This window comes from Branchiostoma belcheri, unplaced genomic scaffold (genome assembly GCF_001625305.1).
Source record: "Branchiostoma belcheri isolate BF01 breed outbred unplaced genomic scaffold, Haploidv18h27 scaffold88, whole genome shotgun sequence".
Lineage (NCBI taxonomy): Eukaryota > Metazoa > Chordata > Leptocardii > Amphioxiformes > Branchiostomatidae > Branchiostoma > Branchiostoma belcheri.
Window position 1 is genome coordinate 26,716 of NW_017804553.1, and position 18,233 is coordinate 44,948.

The 18,233-nt window shown below is 40.3% G+C and overlaps 1 protein-coding gene across 1 annotated transcript in view; it reads right to left on the bottom strand.

Moving 5' to 3' along the window:
* Positions 1-18,233, bottom strand: part of LOC109487394 (probable ribonuclease ZC3H12C) — a 31,237-nt gene that overhangs the window by 3,261 nt on the left and 9,743 nt on the right. The window contains exons 2-4 of the mRNA XM_019791379.1: positions 14,347-14,512; positions 12,566-12,783; positions 2,549-3,279 (exon numbers count right to left, since the gene is read on the bottom strand). Coding sequence (XP_019646938.1) covers positions 2,549-3,279; positions 12,566-12,783; positions 14,347-14,461 — 1,064 coding nt within the window. The 5' untranslated portion in view covers positions 14,462-14,512. The remainder of the gene's footprint in view (positions 1-2,548; positions 3,280-12,565; positions 12,784-14,346; positions 14,513-18,233) is intronic.

The following is an 18,233-nucleotide window of genomic DNA, read 5'->3' on the forward strand; positions in this document are numbered from 1 at the left end:
TTTGTGAGCGTTCTTCTATAGAAGGATACATGATCAAAATTCTGACACAGCAATCTTTCTGCTTAACACAACAAGGGAAAAGTAAAGCATCATGTCCTTAAATAACTCCAGGAAGTTCTGGTATCAGGTTTAACAAAGTGTGTAGGTCTTATAAGGTAGAGATTCCTCTGCTAAAGCAAGCTTACATGACTTTGTGGAATGCTTTCCTGTTTCTAAGGAAAGTAAAGTGACAGATAAGGATGTTTAGGATATCAGTGTGTGCCACAGTTGGGGAAGTAAGGGGACTTTTCACCATGGGATTAGGGATATTCCTTTAAAGGTATAGTCTTTCTTTGTATTTGGAAATACCTTTGACCGGGTGTGAAACTTTTTTTTCTCAGACAACAAAATTTACAAAAACTAGAAGACCATGCAACATAAATAGCCAACCGGCAGTTTTCAACTCCTTTGTTGTATTACTTAAAGACACTCAAAACAATACTTCCATACCCGGAAGTTAGCAATAGAAAGTCCAAAACCACAAGGGGTCCTGCATCTAGTAACGTGAACTTGAAGGTACTTTCCCTCTGTCCTGTCCTCTATTTTCACCAGAGACAATACAATAGACGGTCTACAAAAACCTTATTCAACACATCCAAAAAAAGGGAAAGGGGTGAACTGCACACATGTAGATACTATGAAATTGAAAGGACAAAGTCTTCCTTTCTAATGTAGCATTGAACTTGAGGAAATCAATATATTTATAGTCAAAAGTTTGTAGATTCTGAAGACATCCCCTGTTAGATTTTTACAATGCGGTCTAAAGTTATCTCACAATTCCTGGAAATTTGGAATAAAGCTAAAGAATTGCCTTCTTACGTTGTTCTACAACATTGTTCACACAAACAAATGCAATGTCTGAAATAGCTAGAGATGTACAAATTTTAATCTTGTCTTCTTGTTTCCAATTGGTCAATTAATTGCACATGGTATAGACATCATAATTATGATGATAACAGGTAAAGATCTGAGTCAGTCATCATGTAATGATAACAGGTACAGATCAGTCAATGTCTGGGCATTGACATGAAAAAATTTTATCAGATGATATTCACGCCTTTATAACTCACAACTCTGAAAATGAGGAAGTTGATCAGATCTGCTTTCAACAAATGGACTATTATACGAGTGACCTCAAAGACTGAAAAGCGGAAGCCTTGGATTGCGGAAGTTACCCGAGGAGTAAAGAAAACCACGTGTAGGCAACGTGAGATCGAACTTCCTCTTTTTCTTTTCTTTTGTGGGGAAAACCCAAAATATGGGAGGTGGTCCCATATAAGGTTATATGGCAGATGTGCTACAGAACAGAGGCAAATGGCACGTCTATCCCTCAGAATACGGGGAACAACAGACATTAAACCAGATAGAGAGAGAGTGCTATCCCCAGTAGTGAAGATATGGGCCAAAGAAAGCCTGACTAAAAACTGACTGTACAATCAGGTGTAAAACACTTCCCTTTTGTGTGAGCAAAAGAATGGAGTTGCTGTATTCGTTTCAACATGTTTTGGTATGTGCCATAAAAGCTGTTGCTTAGCAGTGATAAACACATACTCAAATATGGTCCTTTTGGCTGCTTATTAGCACAATAACCCCCCTCCTCAGATGCAGAACCTCAAAGGAAGTGGCTGCCCACACAATCTAATAAACTTCCTATTGGAGGGGTACCTGACCTTTTAGCTGACATTTAGCTTTGGGCAGGTCTACAGAGACCCTACTTGTGGGTGGACATGTGGTTTTAACCCTTGTCCTGCTGGCAATTTTTACACAATATTTTCAAATAATTTCATGTCTTAATCAGGTTACAGACCCTTGACTTTTTTTGCCCTGCGGCGGCCTAGTTACTTTCGCATTCGTTGCGTTTCGCTGCGGTGTGATGCGTTGCACAAGAAACACCCCCAAATCGCACATATACAGGGCACTATATAGATGGTACTGTATGTACCACCCATATATATATGGGCCCCGCAGGACAAGGGTTTTAAAAGTGAGCAGCAAAATTACTGACATTTCTGGTAAGACCTTTCTTGAACCACACTGACTCACATGTACAAGTCGTACTTGTTTTAAGAATGACATCTTCAAACAAGTAAGAATTGTAATGAACTGTGTTTGATGCTTTACGTGTTGTTTACAAAATACACAATGTATTCTACATGTAATAGTAGCTTTCAAACAGTCGTAAACACAAGGATTTTGCCATGGCAACAGCCAAACTTCCCCATGCCAAGTTCCTCTTTCACATACCCTCCTTCTCTTTCTACTTCAGCACCACCGCTGTTTACAACTCAGTGAAGAAGACTAAATTTGGTGCTCTTGTGTGCAGAGGGAAGCTAATTATAGGTTTCATATCCCACGTGTACTAGGTACCAGCGGTGTATCAAATTTAATGGGGAACTTTCACTTGCCTGGATAAACAATGATTTGCAGTTTATAAAAAAGAAGACTAAAAAAAATTAGGAGAACAGGGGTTATAGCAGACAAGCTAAGCTGAAGTCAGCTTTAAACTTACCTCATAGCAACATTGCTTCCATCGATGACAATAGCTCGGAGATTGTCTGTTTCATCCTCATCACTAAACACAGCTTCATCCTCAGTTTTATCAGCCATAGACAGAGGCGTGGCCCGGCCGCCTTTGGCCACCAGTCTTTGCTTTTCTTCAGGCTCCTCGTCTTTTGACCCCGCCCCGATCTTCACCAGGTCACCCAGGATGTCGTTTTGGAGCGCGTCAGGGCCCAACTTTTTCAGCACTCTGACTACGTCTGCCTCGGGATATCCTAGCTTCACTGCAAACTCCATTTTTATAATGCTCTCCGGGTCTGTGAACGGGTCAAAGTCCTCCCCGTCAGACCCTTTTGGGCTGCTCGTGTTCGATCTAACTCCGTCTATGCTGTCCAGACTTTCATCTGATCTCTTTGCACTGGAAGGCACATTGTCTAGTGTTCTGGGTATCTCACCATTGTTCGTACCGAGTCTCATATTCTTGCTGAGGTTGTCCGCCGCCGTGTGCCTCATGTCTGCTGCAACAAACTTCTTTTTCTCCTCTTCGATCAATGACAGCGCCGTGCTGAGCTGAATCTCATTGTAGGCTTGGATCAGGAAGGTTGCGTTGTTCAGGGCGGTGAGAGCGGCTTGTGACTCGTACTCAATCCTACTCTGTAGCTTGTCGAGCGCGTCGTAGAACTCCGGACTGCACTTCTCTTCCCGTGTGAGCTCCGGACAGCAAAGCGAGAGGATGTAATCCTGCACAGGGATGGAAAACAAATGGCACTTAGCACAGAAGTGAACCTGGAACGGGTAGATTAGAATGGTCGTGAGTAGGGGGAAGTCCCGCCACTCTATTTTGGACAAAAATGATGTAGCTGTCGGCCTACGCAGTGACATCAAGACTACCCCGCATGTTAGCCCACACATTAAATAACATCCTTCTGACTCTTCTAAAAGCTACATCATTTTAAAAAAATGTTCAGCAAAACAGAATTCGAAATGCTTCACTCATACCTACAACTTACAAGAAGTCAATGTTGTCTTTCCTTGGGGCCATTCTTCTAATTTTGCAGACAAAATCAATGAAATACAACTGACAGGTGAAGTTAAATACCTGGAAACATCAACAGCTGGAAAATTAATCCCTAAGATTACAGGTATTAACATGCATAAGTATGCGCCTACATGTGCAATGTCTAGACATGAGGTCACCTACAATAGGTATCAACTTCAAAAGGAACAAAGAAGAAAACAAAAGGCCTATCATGACTCATTGTCCTTGTAGTTACCTAGGTAAACATTAGCCTCCAAAAGGCCTTTCTACCGAAATACGGACAGATCATAGAATTCGGCAAAAAAAAAGAGTAAAATTGGCCAAGAGAGTCCGGCCGCAGGGAGGTAGTTTCTTTCCCTCCGAAGACTTTAACTGCGTGGTCAGTCAAACCCCAAGGCAGCCAAGCCAAACTCCCCTGGCAAATATTCTCCTATATATAGCCAGCGTAGTTAGTCTGGTAGAGACTAGGTAAACATGTGACATTGTAAACAAATGACACATGTCGTCTTCTGTGGTTACGTAAAGTAACAAAATTAATTGCTATATATTGTAAGTGAACTTTCCAACTGTCTAATGTATAGATCTACAGTCAAATCTGCCGGAGGTGACCACTCAACGGACTTTTAAAAAAAGGTAAGGTACAGACCCTAGACAGGAAGTCATTATACCATATAAGGCATGGGGTATTTTAATCTGTAAGACTAAGAGAGTCCAAAAGAAACTGAACAAATAAATGCCTTGTACAATGTTACAAAATTAATCATTATGATATCATTTTAAACAACTTTTCACAAAATATAACCATACCTTCATAGCAGAATTGCAAATTGCTCTCCATTCTACTAGACTCTATGGACATTATGTACTGTCTACAAGAATTGTAAGAAATACCAGTATAGCACAAACAACTCATTTGACGTAACACACAAAACTAATCAAACGTGAGAAAAAAAGCTCACCTACAGTAGGCATCAACTTCAATCAAGACAGAAAATGTCCCTTTGTCAAGAATCAACCTTGCCTTCGTCTTGGTTACAATTGGCTAGCTCAAGTTAACACAGGCTTTATATAACATCCCACAGCTGGTCTGACTCATTGACGTCATGCCTGGCCATGTAGTTAGCCAATCAGATGGTTAAACTTTAACCAAGACATGTTGTAACAGCAGGATGACGTAGTCTGTCTTAAACTAAGTTAAACTTAAAGGTATTAGTTTACTTGCTTTGCCAACAGTTCACATTGCACTGGGCGGCACGTCACTCAGACGACACATGACACACTTCCTATCAATAAGTATCATTCCTGTGGTTTGTTAGGGACTGTATCCATAACACTTGGGCAAAGGACTGAGAGTTGCTAGGGAAGAACGGAAGAAGAAATGCCCACACGCTACATTTCTTTTGAAATCCAGGGTTTGGAGCCTTACAGAACTGTTAAGTACTTGATAACTTTATCACGTCGAAAAATCTTTTCAGTCAAGTATAGTTATCACTTATCATACAGCCAATCCTATTGCTTATACAGCCACAATGTCTAATGAGGTGTTCATCACTGAGGCCACACCAATTTAATTTGTTGGATCTCGGATTTTTTCAGAAAAAATATGAAGCGACAGGGCGAAAAAAATAAAAAGGTCTAGGCATCCTATTACAATGTATAGGCTTAAATGCTACAAAATGAGCCATGAAGTCAACACAAAAGGCTGGGTTAAAATTTAAACATTGAATTTTGAACTTTTAATCAAACCACTGCAATGATAGATGGGAAAACTGTAACAACTAGGAAGAAAAGGACTTTCCTCAACTGTTGGGGGGCAAAACATGAGCATTTTTCAGTTGATTCAGGACCAGAATCAATTTTTTTTTTTTTTGCAAATCAGAAAAAAACGAAGAGGCAAATCCAAGAACCAACAAATTAAATTGGTGTGGCCTGATTAGCCAATAACACACACGATCAGAAATTATGGGGTTTCAACCTCTTAAGACAGTGTTAGTTTGAATTGGCTGATATAATGAAATTAATGACAAGCTTTAGCCAACAATGAAATAATAAGCTGAATGTTATTAATCTGAAAACTAATGTTAAAAACTTAAGATGATTGTTAATCTGAAAACTGCTGACTCATGAATATCTTACTAGTCCCAGCTTGACAATTGTTCAAACTTTGTTTGAACTTTTGATTGTTTACTGTAAACTTCAAAACTTCAAATAATTTAACTTGAACTGTCACTTCCGGTGACATTCTTGCGTCACAGACAAAGAATGCTTGCGCAGGGATTGCATAAAGCAAAGACATCTCTTCCGGGGAGCTTCCCCATTGTCATAGTTATCTAGTCAATATTTGCCGGGCAGTTAGCACAAGAATGTGAGGGGGAGACAAACTCTTGTGAAGCCTTCTTTCTGCTAAGCTTGGCATCTATATGATGATGTATATTTGGTTACTTTAGTACATACAATGTTTAAGGATTAGATATCAATAAGCATAGTTATTAGCAGTCTGGTACTATTGTACATTGTAGCTCCTATAGTGACTTAACCTTACCTGCTACACCTAGGGTATTATCATCATATAGGGTTAATTAGGAATTTTTACTGCTAAAATACCCACAGTTGACCAGACTTGTTTACTAGGTTTACATGTGATTCTTTATTGACACAACAAAAAAGTACAGAGACTTTTGTATGGTCTTCTACAACTTAACTAAAGATCTAACAAAGCTACATACATGTGTGGATAACGTTATCTTACGTACAGAGTATATGTATGATGTAACAATAAAGGTTAACTATTCTCTAACATGTGGTCTCTAAGATCGAAACATTCTTGTACATGTACAGGTCCATGTACCTGTACCTCATAATAGTACATTTGTTTAGGCACACAGCTCTGACTGATATATATAAAACACTAACTTACCTGGACTTTGGCACAGGTTTGCCTTGTAAGAAACGTTACTCCTTCCGTTGATCCACTTGGCATGCTCTCAAATAAAGCTTTGAAACCTTACGGTGTGTTTTAAGTGTGTCACGGTGTGTCTTAAGTGTGTCACAGGTGCATGAGTGTACTTAGTAATTAAATCAACCTCATGACACGTCCACACATTTTCCATTAGTCATCAACTTTAGAAGGACATTACTAAAGAAACAACACTGGTACCGCACGGTATTGCCTGGTATGCACTGGAACATTCTTTTCTATTTAAATCACACTCATGACCTCAGCCAATAGGAATGCACTGAACTGTGAAGGCTGTGAAGCAATTGTAAAGTTCAAAGCGGACACACCCCCTTTGGTACCTGGCATGACCACCTGAAAATTCATCCCATGCCTATACTTGGACCTATTTGAGCGCTAAAGAAATGGAAAGGTATAAACCTTGAGCTCCTTAGCAGGGGTACAAGTTGGGCTTGTTTTGGCATATATAGTAAATGTTGTTTTTGTGCCAGCACAGCACACATTAACTAGTAGTATTAGTAGTACTGAAGGGTGTTGTTACGTGAGCTGGCTAACAAGAAACCATGTACAATCAGAAAACAGCGTATAAAAAGCCCAACTCATCAGCTTATAAGGAAGGAAGCTTAGGGAGGAAGGTCGCTAAGGGGGAGGGGCTCAGCACAACCAGTGTTGGCAAATTTTAATGAGGAAATGCCCCTGAACAATGCAATCATCATGGTGCGAAAGATTACACTGAAAAAAGATCAAACTTTGATAGTGGTATGGTTCAGACATTCATTATTTGGTTTTGTAGATAAGGTTTTGTAGTGTAGTTTTGAACAAACCAGATCGAAACAGTGGTTTACTTTGTTTACATGTACATCTTATATATTAACATAGCAAGCATTGGTTACACAACCAGTGTTTAGTTTGAATCACTGAAGGACTCTTGGCCATGGTCCATGGCCCTGAAATGATATAACTTAAACATGTACTTGAACTAAAGTTTAAGTTGAAGATCAAAGACTCAAAGATCACGTCATGTGTTACTTGCAATCACCACAAAATACAAACCAAAACTCTTGTACAACACTTTTCACATGTATACCAATATCTTGAGTACCATCTACACATATACATGACGATTGTACATGTATGCATGGCCCTACCTCTTGTGTAATGTTTTCTATCTTGTACCTGCTAAGATTGTGGCTACTGGTACTCACATGCATCAACTTGTGCCTCAGTCCATCCTTAGAACTGTGGTGTTTGTCCTTAAACAGTTAAGACACAATCTGGTGGTTTGTCAACTTAAAATTATTATTGATGGTAGCTTTACCCGGAACTCATTTAGCCTCAGGGTATACATGATTCATACAAGGAAGGACGATATCATGTGCGAAGATTCTAACATAGAGATAACTAGTGATTTTCTGTACATTGGTACCAGTGGTACCAGTATCTCATACTGAGGAAAAACATGACTAATCAACGACATTATACAAGATGTCCTCGGACTAACCAAGGACATTATACACAGACTAACTTAGTAACTACAAAGCATTCAAATATCTCAGGTCTAATATTAATAATATGAATTATGATATGTCATTTACAATACTCCCAAGCAGAATTTTTCATTACACACTTGTATTTTGGCTGACTCAGTATTTGCAATTTGCAAATTATGGAGTTCAGCCCCAGTCATGCAAACATGAACCTAAATGTACATCATGTACAATGCCAGTGACTGCAATAACAGTACTTTGAAGATGTCAATGACGCAAAGCTGCAAAAATACATGGAAAAACTCAACAGTTACTAACTAATTCAGTAAAAGGGTCTGATCATGAGTCTCTCATTATTTCAGGAAATGGTCAAATTGTTTCCTAGCAAGAGAATCGTGACCCAAAGCAAGACAACCTGTAATTAACGTAACACCACATTGCTTCCAGCAAAAAAGGTTTCCTCCCCCTGATTAGGAGCCATCAAATTTCTTATCTTCCAACTTGCTTGCAGTCAAGACATTTGCTTTGACAAAATGTTAGTAAATAAGTTTTCGCAACATCTGGTTATCTTGTGTCATTGAATTTTTTAATGTAAGGTAAAAAGACTGTCTTTTTCTTCCAATTTGAGAGCTGAGAAAAGGACATTGTACTGCAAAATCGAGGTCACTATGGGTCACCAAGTTATGCCCTGACTGATTGCCAGGTAATGCCCATTATGAGTCATCTTCGTCAATCATTCAATGTGTGCCTGACTGACTGGCCAAAGTCTATCATGCACAACTTCGTCACATGGACTTTGAATTTTTACCTAAGAACACAAGAATTTTTAAACTATATGTTTCTTGACACAATACAACAAATGTAGTGAGCTACAGACTTTCAGAAAAAAAGCGAAGATCAGACTAGATATACTAGTAGCAGATACCAAACCATCCATGAAATGACATGTCCAATGTTTTTAGCCTGCAACAAATTATAGTTTTTCTAAATTTCAATTTGGTGCAACAAGTTTATGTGGTTTCAACATGGCATATTTCTTGGAATTTTAACTTTTAACGTTTAAATGCTTCTTAAGAAATTTTTAAAAAAATCAAGGATATCTACAGACAATTTCTTTTAATACTAGACAGCTACATGTACTTATAAGTAATTGAATGTTTACCCCCCACCAAGCTATTTGACGTTACATTTTTTTCCTCCTTCAAAATTGAAAATAAGACCATGCTACAGCTTATATATAATACTCTACAACATACACTTAAAATTCAAGCAATACATTTTTCGTGCCAAGAATAAGCAATGTAATCATACTAGGCACCAGAATTTAGCATGGCAGTTCTACTTACTGAAAGCTTACACTGAGGAGGAAGTAAAAAAATCCACAATGCTAACATGGTGAATAAACACTGATGGTTATCAACTTACACCCCCACCTGTGTAAGGGCCGGTCTATCGTTTCAGAGGGGGGGAAGCAACCGTAGCATCTACAAAACTAGTCGATTATTACCTTCATGTTAAGTTAAAAATGAAATAAAATGCAATGTCACGAAGACAACAATGGTGTTTCATTGGGAACAACTAAGTAAAGGGTCAATGATTCACCCAATGGCATGAGCATATCCAATGTTCAACTCTGCAAGATAAAACAAGAGAAGTTTAAACATAACTCTATACTGACTACTAATATATCAAAGACTATAGAATATTTTTTTGGTAATTTTGCCAAGATCGTAAACTGATAACAGCAGATTTTCATGAATGCAAGGTCACATTACATGTACTTGTTAGTTAAAATGAAGGTCATTGCTCTATGGAGGAAGTGAAAAAGAGTCAAAGTCCACAATTTAGTTCACAAATCAGTCATGATTCAAACACAGGCCGCAAGCTACTCTCAGTATTGAATTCTCATCGACATGACTGCGGTCACTTGAAGTATACCTATATGCATACTATTGCATCTCTCTCCCAAAAAAAATACAGGTTATTATCAATCATTATCATTACTTATCTCCAAAAAGGAGTTTTATATGATTCTGTGCCAGCATATCCAGGGTCCTAGTCACTAGCTGGTATCCTTATAATCTAAAGCTTTGTCAGGAAGGCAACCAGCCTAGAATTCTATATAGAAATTTTCATAAGAAAAATTGTCAAGTGGAAAATTCCTTTTCACAACCAAGGAGGTTCAATATATATGTATTGAACCTCCTTGGCACAACACATCAAGTATAAACTATAATATCATATTTACATTAGCATAAAAACCTAGGGTAACAAACTCCACTCTCAGTCCAAACCTAGGGTAACAAACTCCTCTCTTTTTTCTCTAATGCTATTATGTGCAATAGTAAGTCTGGGGGGTACACCCATTCAGTATAGGCTTGAGGCTGCCTATGGAGGAAATGTCAACACATGCTATAGGGCATAGGCTATCACACCTGTTACACATATAGCGAATTCTCCGAACAAAGTCTTCCTTATGAGCCTTCTCAGGGTTGGACAAGTTTTCAAAAATCCACTTGCCGTATCGGGCAAGTACCTGGTCATTTCCACTTGCCCGAACCAACTTTTCACTTGCCCAAAATGTGATGCATTTCTATGTATTGTACTAGCAGGAAGGAAACTATTTTATTATAATAGAGTTTATAATGTCAGATGCTTTATTTATCAAAATTGTTTGAAACTTGGTCGAAATACGGTAGGGGCTATACTTTGCATCCAAAAAATATACTTGCCCAATCGGGCAAGTCCAGGGGGATATTCACTTGCCCGAACAGTACTTTTACTTGCCCTGGGCAAGTGGGCAATAGGACTTGTCCAACCCTGCTTCTGTGAAATTTTTACCGACAAGAAATCGTGATTCTGTCCTGTTTCAGGAATAAAACCCCAGCTGACATGTAGACATGCACACGCCCCCTTCTCGCCTGCCTTCCAGGAAATACATGTACCACCTGTTTGAATGTTTGTTGACTATTTGTCACATGATACTGCAAATTTGCCGACTGTCACCTGATTTATCAGACCACACAGTAGAGCAAGACTACCTACATATGTAGGGTACAGGGGTGCACTGATAGTGATATACTAGTAACTAAAAATATTTTTTTCGCATACCTGCACTCAGACTTAGAGAACTGCTCAAAAACCATAGCCATTATTTCTTATACACAGGTGGTAACAGTGAATGCAGCAAATAAAAGTCCACATGGACTAGTGAGATGTTATTATAGGTGCAGGTAGACAACTATCACAGGAATACCTGCACAGCCACAATCTTACATGCACTAAGGCTGCTAATACTACACCTATAATAACATACACTAGTATAGTAAGTACTTATTGCTGTACTATGTATCAAAATTCTATTTCAGGGAACAGCAAATTAAAGACTGAGGTGAACAAACTGATATGATTTTATTGAATGGATGCACTAACTTATAATATTTGGTACTAGTCTTTTGGTATTTCTAAATGTCCTGTTTTGAGCCCAGCCCGAACTGAACCTAAATTACCAGTAAGAAAAATGCTTTTGTTGGAGTAAAATAATTTTGGCGATATATAATCTGTCATAACAGTAAGTCCTGTGTAATATTGCTAGTCTAAGAATAAAAAAAGAGGATATGAGGTTTTACAAATAAGACATAAATAGTGGGAGTTAAGAGGAGTACTAACAACTTTCTAAGTTTCTTTAGTCTGACTGCAAAAGTGCCGGAAATGTTCACAAGTGGACTAGGCAGGATTCAGCACAGTATTTTTATCGTGATGACTCTGAAGAGCATTCCTTGGTGACTGGGCATGTTAAGAGTTGAACTGGTATATTTTTAGCTTGCAGGCTAACACAGAGAAGGAAGTACTTGTAACGCAGGCCAAGGTACTTATTCAACAGACGGATCTCCAAAATTACAAATATTAACAAAACATTTGAACAAGATTGAAAATAGCTGCCCAGCTTGGTAAAATTAGCAACAGGCAGTACAAGTATAACTAAAGTCAGGAAGTAATCAAGACATTTTGAGAAGGAAACAAATAAAATGTAGTGGCTGCCAGCATGCATGTGGAGTGGTACAGGAAGGCACGTTGCGAAACATGCGTTTTGTAAAAGTGCAACCATATCGGAACTGCCTGTAGTAAAGTACTAGTATCTCCTTTGCGAAACTTCGTTAAACAGTGCGTGACACGGGTCACTTTAAATCAAGGTGACTCATGTGTGTAAACAAAGTGTATCTTGAAAAACAAAATGACTTTTCATGCTTTATACGTTTCTGAAATGTTTTGATTTGAATTGCCTGATATATTCCCGCCAAAAGACTGTGGCTACACCTTACTTCCCCTGGCCTTTGGTTACTTAGTAAAGAGGAACATACAGAACTTTCCGCCGAACCACCCACCCCCCTCCCCATAAAATCATGAATCACCGAAGGCGGAAATAAAGTACTTCAAAAATAAAACGCCGTCCCGCGCAGGCCTTTTTCGCTCAAAAATCCCCCTGCTGTGAACGTGGACATCTCTAGCATGTCCCTTGCATGTTTCGAGGCTAATTTGACCCACCTTAGCGCGAAGCTGCCGCTCCTTTTCGCCCTCCACTCGGACCCACTGGTTGGAGGAAGTTGAGCTCTCTGCCGAGGCGACGTTCAATAACAGCACGGTCACTCTGAACAGCGCCTCGACCCGCTGCTTCGCCGCAATCAGCTTCTCCCTCACACCGGCTGGGACGACGAACTCACACGGCCCTGACGCCTCTCTCCTCTCCTGGTCAGCCTGCATCGCTTTGGAGGGAAAAAATCGCAAAGTTTAAGCTACAAAACTGCAGCTAGCTGCAAAGACTGCTTCTGTCTCCATGTTGTTCGTCTATGGGCACGAAAGCGAGGCTGGTGGGGTCATTGGGGGTCAACAAACGCGTCAGAGTTGACTTTATACGTCACGCACTACGCACACGCCGCGTCACGCGCGAATTAAAAACTTAGGGGAGTGTCAATTAGGAAAGAAAACACACAAACACTCGAAAATGTTTACCAGCAGTGTGCAAAGTGTGAAACTAAGTCATAAACTTCAAGATTTCGTAACGCGATCTGTGTTTACCAGGCGGTGTGACTCATTCCACTTTGGAAGGAGAAAAGTAGAGGAAGTTGTTGACAGTGTTTTATTGAAGAGTCATAGGGAAGTGCTGATTACACGTACGTACGTAGCACCAACAGAACTCACTGTGAACAGAACTCAACGGACTCCTACGCCGCTCTACGGTCAAAGAACAACAATAGACGCACAACCGAAATGATAACAAAATCACATGAATTAAGTGTGCGAACGTTTCGTTCTCACCGAGATACATTGTATAGCGTTGTTGTTTCCCCTTTCTTGGAAGGCCATATAACGTTACTGTCTTAACATCTGCTTCTTTCGCACCACAAGTTTCGAAGAAAAAAAGAGTCACATGAGGATTGCACAACTTTTTAACGCTAGTCTGCTGGCACTTTCAGTGTCTCTTTTGCTAACTTTACTACCATATACTATAACTTGCCGATGATAACCTTACACTTTTCAAGTCTAAGGTCAACAAACATCTGTCCTCACTGTCTGTACAGTAACCCAAAACATTTGAGTGGCTCCCAAGAGCCTTGTTTTGTGGTGAACTGTGAAGTAAATAAAAAAAGACAGCAGCGCATTTAAGCTTCAAAACTTTGCCTCAAAAGTCTGCTGTGAGATGTTTTAAAAGTCTGATTTGTTACTTAATATACAAAATTGATGTACTGCATTTTTAAAATATCATATTAGTAACTAATTCAGTGTCATTCTGCCAAACTACTAGTATCTGCCTACCTGTTTGGTCATATAACTATCGTATGCATATCAAAAGCATCTTACTACTACGCAGGTTTTCTCCTATGGCCATGGAATCTCTTGTGATACAGATTTGTTTTTCTCGTGGTGGCATCACGGTTTTTTAGGCAACAATTACTTTGAATAAATAAGTGTTGAACACAAAAGAAACTCTCCAATCAAGAGGTTTTGGGTTGAAATTGTGATATTCTTGTATCATATATGCCCCTTTTTCTGTTGTTGTGAAGGGCTAGATGAGGAGTCCCTTTATTTTTGGTACCACCAATAGACAGCTAGAACCAAGCCACGATACGAAACAAGCAACCGTTTTCCGTCAGCGACATCGCATTTTTGGTCAGTGCCATCGGATTTGTCTTCACAGATATCAGTTTGCTACGGAATGGGTTGATTCAACTTACTCATTTAACAAATGACAAGAAAATTGACTTTGAAAATCCAGTTTTACTGCCCTGAAATCGTCTAACGGTTAATTTAACAGAAACGTTTCTCACCTTTCCCATCGCCGTAGTCCTTGTTCCGTGTCATTTCTTGTGTCCTCCTGTCTGTGGCGCTGCTGCTTGTCCTACACATGTCATCAGGTTTGGCTGACTGTGCTCTGAATAACATTCCCTCTTTAATCTTACAAGTCACTGTAAGAGTTCCGCCAAGGAAGTAGCGCTGAGGAAGAAGAGTAACTTATTAAAACAAGCAGCTCAACTTCCGGTAAAAAAAAGTAGTCTGATCTTATCTCTCTCTGTAAAAAAATGAACTATGAGAGAAAAGCACCCTATATATACCTGGCAGTGTTTTTTCTCAGGTAGGTGTCTTGGCTAAATTAGAATGTGACCAAGATGTGGGGTGAGGTGATTTCCAGGTGAACATGAGTCACACGCGGTGACCTTTCTTTCAAAGTCAACATGCGATGTCCCCTGGTTGTGCTTTATGTTTAAAGTCGCGCGGAGGGAGTTGGCAAGGCGCCAGCAAAACTTGAACTACAGGAAAATGTGATAATCCCTGACTGTGAGTATATGGCACGAAAGGCACGGAAATTCCGTGTAGCAAGCACGAAATTACACGCACTAAGAAGCTAGTGTCTCGTGGCTCAATCGGTCACATGACCTATCATACCAGCCTGGTGGATTTCTAGATACTAGTAGTAGAAAGCATTAGAATTTTGTGGTGTAGAAAGCTCAAAGGATCCGGTCCGGTGGCTCAAAGGATTCATGTAACTTCATATATTATACTGCTGGGTTTCCATATGCAGATTTCCGGACAGTAGAGGGCTTGAAAAGTTCGCCTTTGAAACGCAATTTTAAGAACGACAAGGTGCCAACTCATGCTCATACAGAGAAATCTATACAAAGAAAGAAAAGGTGGTATTATGTCGGTGGGCGTATCTCCCTATTTTAAGCTTAGTATAGTTTGGACGTTCAAGCAGGCATGAAGATACGGTTGTGTAAGCATGAAACGCATGGCTTCCAAGAACGGCGGTTTGGAATACAACATAGCAGGAAACCACAGACGCCACAAGGGTAGGCCGGTAAACATGTCACAAGCACCCCCACATCTTTATGAATGAACTTTCTGGTCTACTGGGAACACTTCATGAGAACTAAGTCACTAAAATGTCAGTGGACCTATTCATACAGCAGTGTGGAGGTGTCCGTGTACAAAGGGGTTTACGCCATTCTCATTCTTGAAATTGGTTAACCCTAGGCCCAATTACTCACTGCACTGAAACCATGCAGGGTGGATCCATTCTTTGAAGAATGAAACGTTAGCTTTTTCAGCGCTGATCGACCTTTCGGTCACACGTAGGTTTTGCTCACGGTCGATGGCTCATTTACAAACGGTAGCACCAGATCTAGACATTCATCAGCTTTGTTTATAGCTCTTTTGACACTTAGCGAGGATTTGCTTTGGTAACCGCACGGCTGTATTACGGACTCGTGACTTAAATGTTGACAGGAAACGTTGGCGAGTTTTGCTCCTGATATGGTACTCTTGTAAAAACTTTTACACTCTCCAAGAGGTTTAGTCTTCGGCGTATTTTTTTATGTATTTCTAGGCGTTTTTTAATAGGCTTTCTTTTTTTTTTATCGGTATGGTTAGGCTGTGTGCGTACGTATACCATAACGACTTGTAGCTGAAATTCTAGGAGGTGTGTCGATAACTCAAGGCCTAGATTTTCGGTCTTAATTTTCTGCACTATCACTTTGTTGATCAACGAATGCTAACCAAGAACTCAGAATGAAATATGAAAGTGCACAATACTATATTCTAAAGCCCAGTCCTAGTTCTAGTTCTACAAGGTCAAATTTAATCAACTTGAACATCCAAGATATATCATATGACCGAGGAGGTTATAGTGGAGAGAACGAAATGAACTTTGCGACTTTCATCTTGGTATTGAAAAATGACCTGACTGCCTTTCTAGTTAGGGCGTGTGGTCAGTTTCGTATGATTTGTAGACTCTGCAACGGTTGAATAGGTGTAAAAATTCAAATCGCTCAGTAGAAAGAGAACGACTGACGAAATAATACGTTGTTCCACCCTCCTTCCGACGCTCTTTAACAACTTGTTAGTATTCTAATCGCATTCTTCTTAATCTTAAATCTTAATCACGTTGAATATTAACAGAACTGGAAGTTTGCCTTTGTTATAAGGCACACGTACACTCGGTCGGAAGTATACAATGATTTACGACGTGTAATGTAGCAGGTGTACGAACGTGGGAAATACCACGACATACGTCCCGAGGGAGGGGGGTTCACCTGACTACCCTGAACATTCTCAGAACAACACCTACACTGATGAACGAACAAGCGTACACCGTGACAACATGACTACACGCCCAGAAAATAATCCCTCTCCGAAGGCGTCCTGGCGACAAAAGGCTAGCGCCTACGCCCGGTACCACACCAACAACTGTAAATTGTCCGTCTAGACGTCTTTTATGTACTTTAGTTTTATTTACTTTACTCGGAATCTAACTTTAGAGTCATGGGCGTTTCCCTGGAACGCCATTGAAAGTACGTACAGTCAGGGGCGTTACTTCAATTCAAGGACATCGTATCTACTCCGATGGGGGCGTTCTTTGAAGTTTTCGTAGGTGTGTCCAAGTCTTTGTACCGGGTGCAATAGCCATGACGCTGTGACTCACTTGTATGTGAGTTTGACCTATAGCACACTAAAGTTACTCTCCAAGCAGAGGTTTGGGTTTTGGGGGTATTTTTAGCATGTTTTTAGCCTTTTTTTATCGGGGTTTCTCTTTTGCACTGAATTTTTTTTCCACCAAACCCATGGGTGCAAAAGAGAAACCCCGATAAAAAAGGCTAAAAACATGCTAAAAATACCCCCAAAACCCAAACCTCTGCTTGGAGAGTACACTAAAGTATCAGAATACACAGCTAAATGACCTGCAGGCCGGCAGCTGCCCATGCCGTTTGCCTAGTTCACTTTCAACGTACATAAAGTATAACTTCGTATATCGTACGGTGTTCTATGCAATATGTGGATTAGAAATCAGAAATCAGTTCCCAAGACCAGAACCCTGAATCTTCAGGCGTGTAAGTTCGGCGTGTCATCGTATGTGTTTTTTTTCCTGTTTTTTTTTTCCTCACGTTTCAAGCTTTCAACACTTTTTCCAGGCATGAGCGCAGTCAGTAGTACAGAACATTGTATGCCCATCGCAAGGTTCTAACACTATTTCATGAAGCCTGTGACTTTGCAGCAATTAAGGATCGATAGCGGGCCTTCTTTAACAGAAAATGGACTCTTTCACCCAAAGCTTTATCACCATCTTGTATTTAACCTCCTTGCTTTAACGTACTTCAATTCCCCCTTTGGTACTTCACCAGCCATCGAGTTAGCCTGGGTGCCATCCGATTTGTAACAGCAGCCCCGAATTTTTTTTACAAATCGGATGGCACCCAGGCTACCATCGAGTGACAGATCCGCACACTACCAGTGTGGCAATTAGGTAATGACGTCCAACGCCCACAAATCATTGCGTCATACTTGCGGTTGTAACGTTACAGCAAGGTCAGGCCAGAAGGGTGGTGTTCAGGCTCCGCCTTCCTAGGGGGGTACGGGTCCTAGAATTCGGTCAAATAAGGGAAAAACTTGGCCAGGACAGTCAGTCCGCGAGACGGTTAATCCCCCCCCCCCCTCAAATTAAACTTCGCGGCCAGTCAAACTCCAAGGCGGCCAAACTCCCCTGGCAAATATTCTCCAATATATAGCCAGGGTAGTTAGTCTGGTTAGGGGCGGTATAACCCCGACCAATACGGTCCAATACCAATACCGATGATGAGCTAGTCTGGTAGAGACTAGGTGGCGTGTATAAACCGGCACAGACTTCCTAAACAGAATACGCTTGAACTTACCCCCCCCCCCA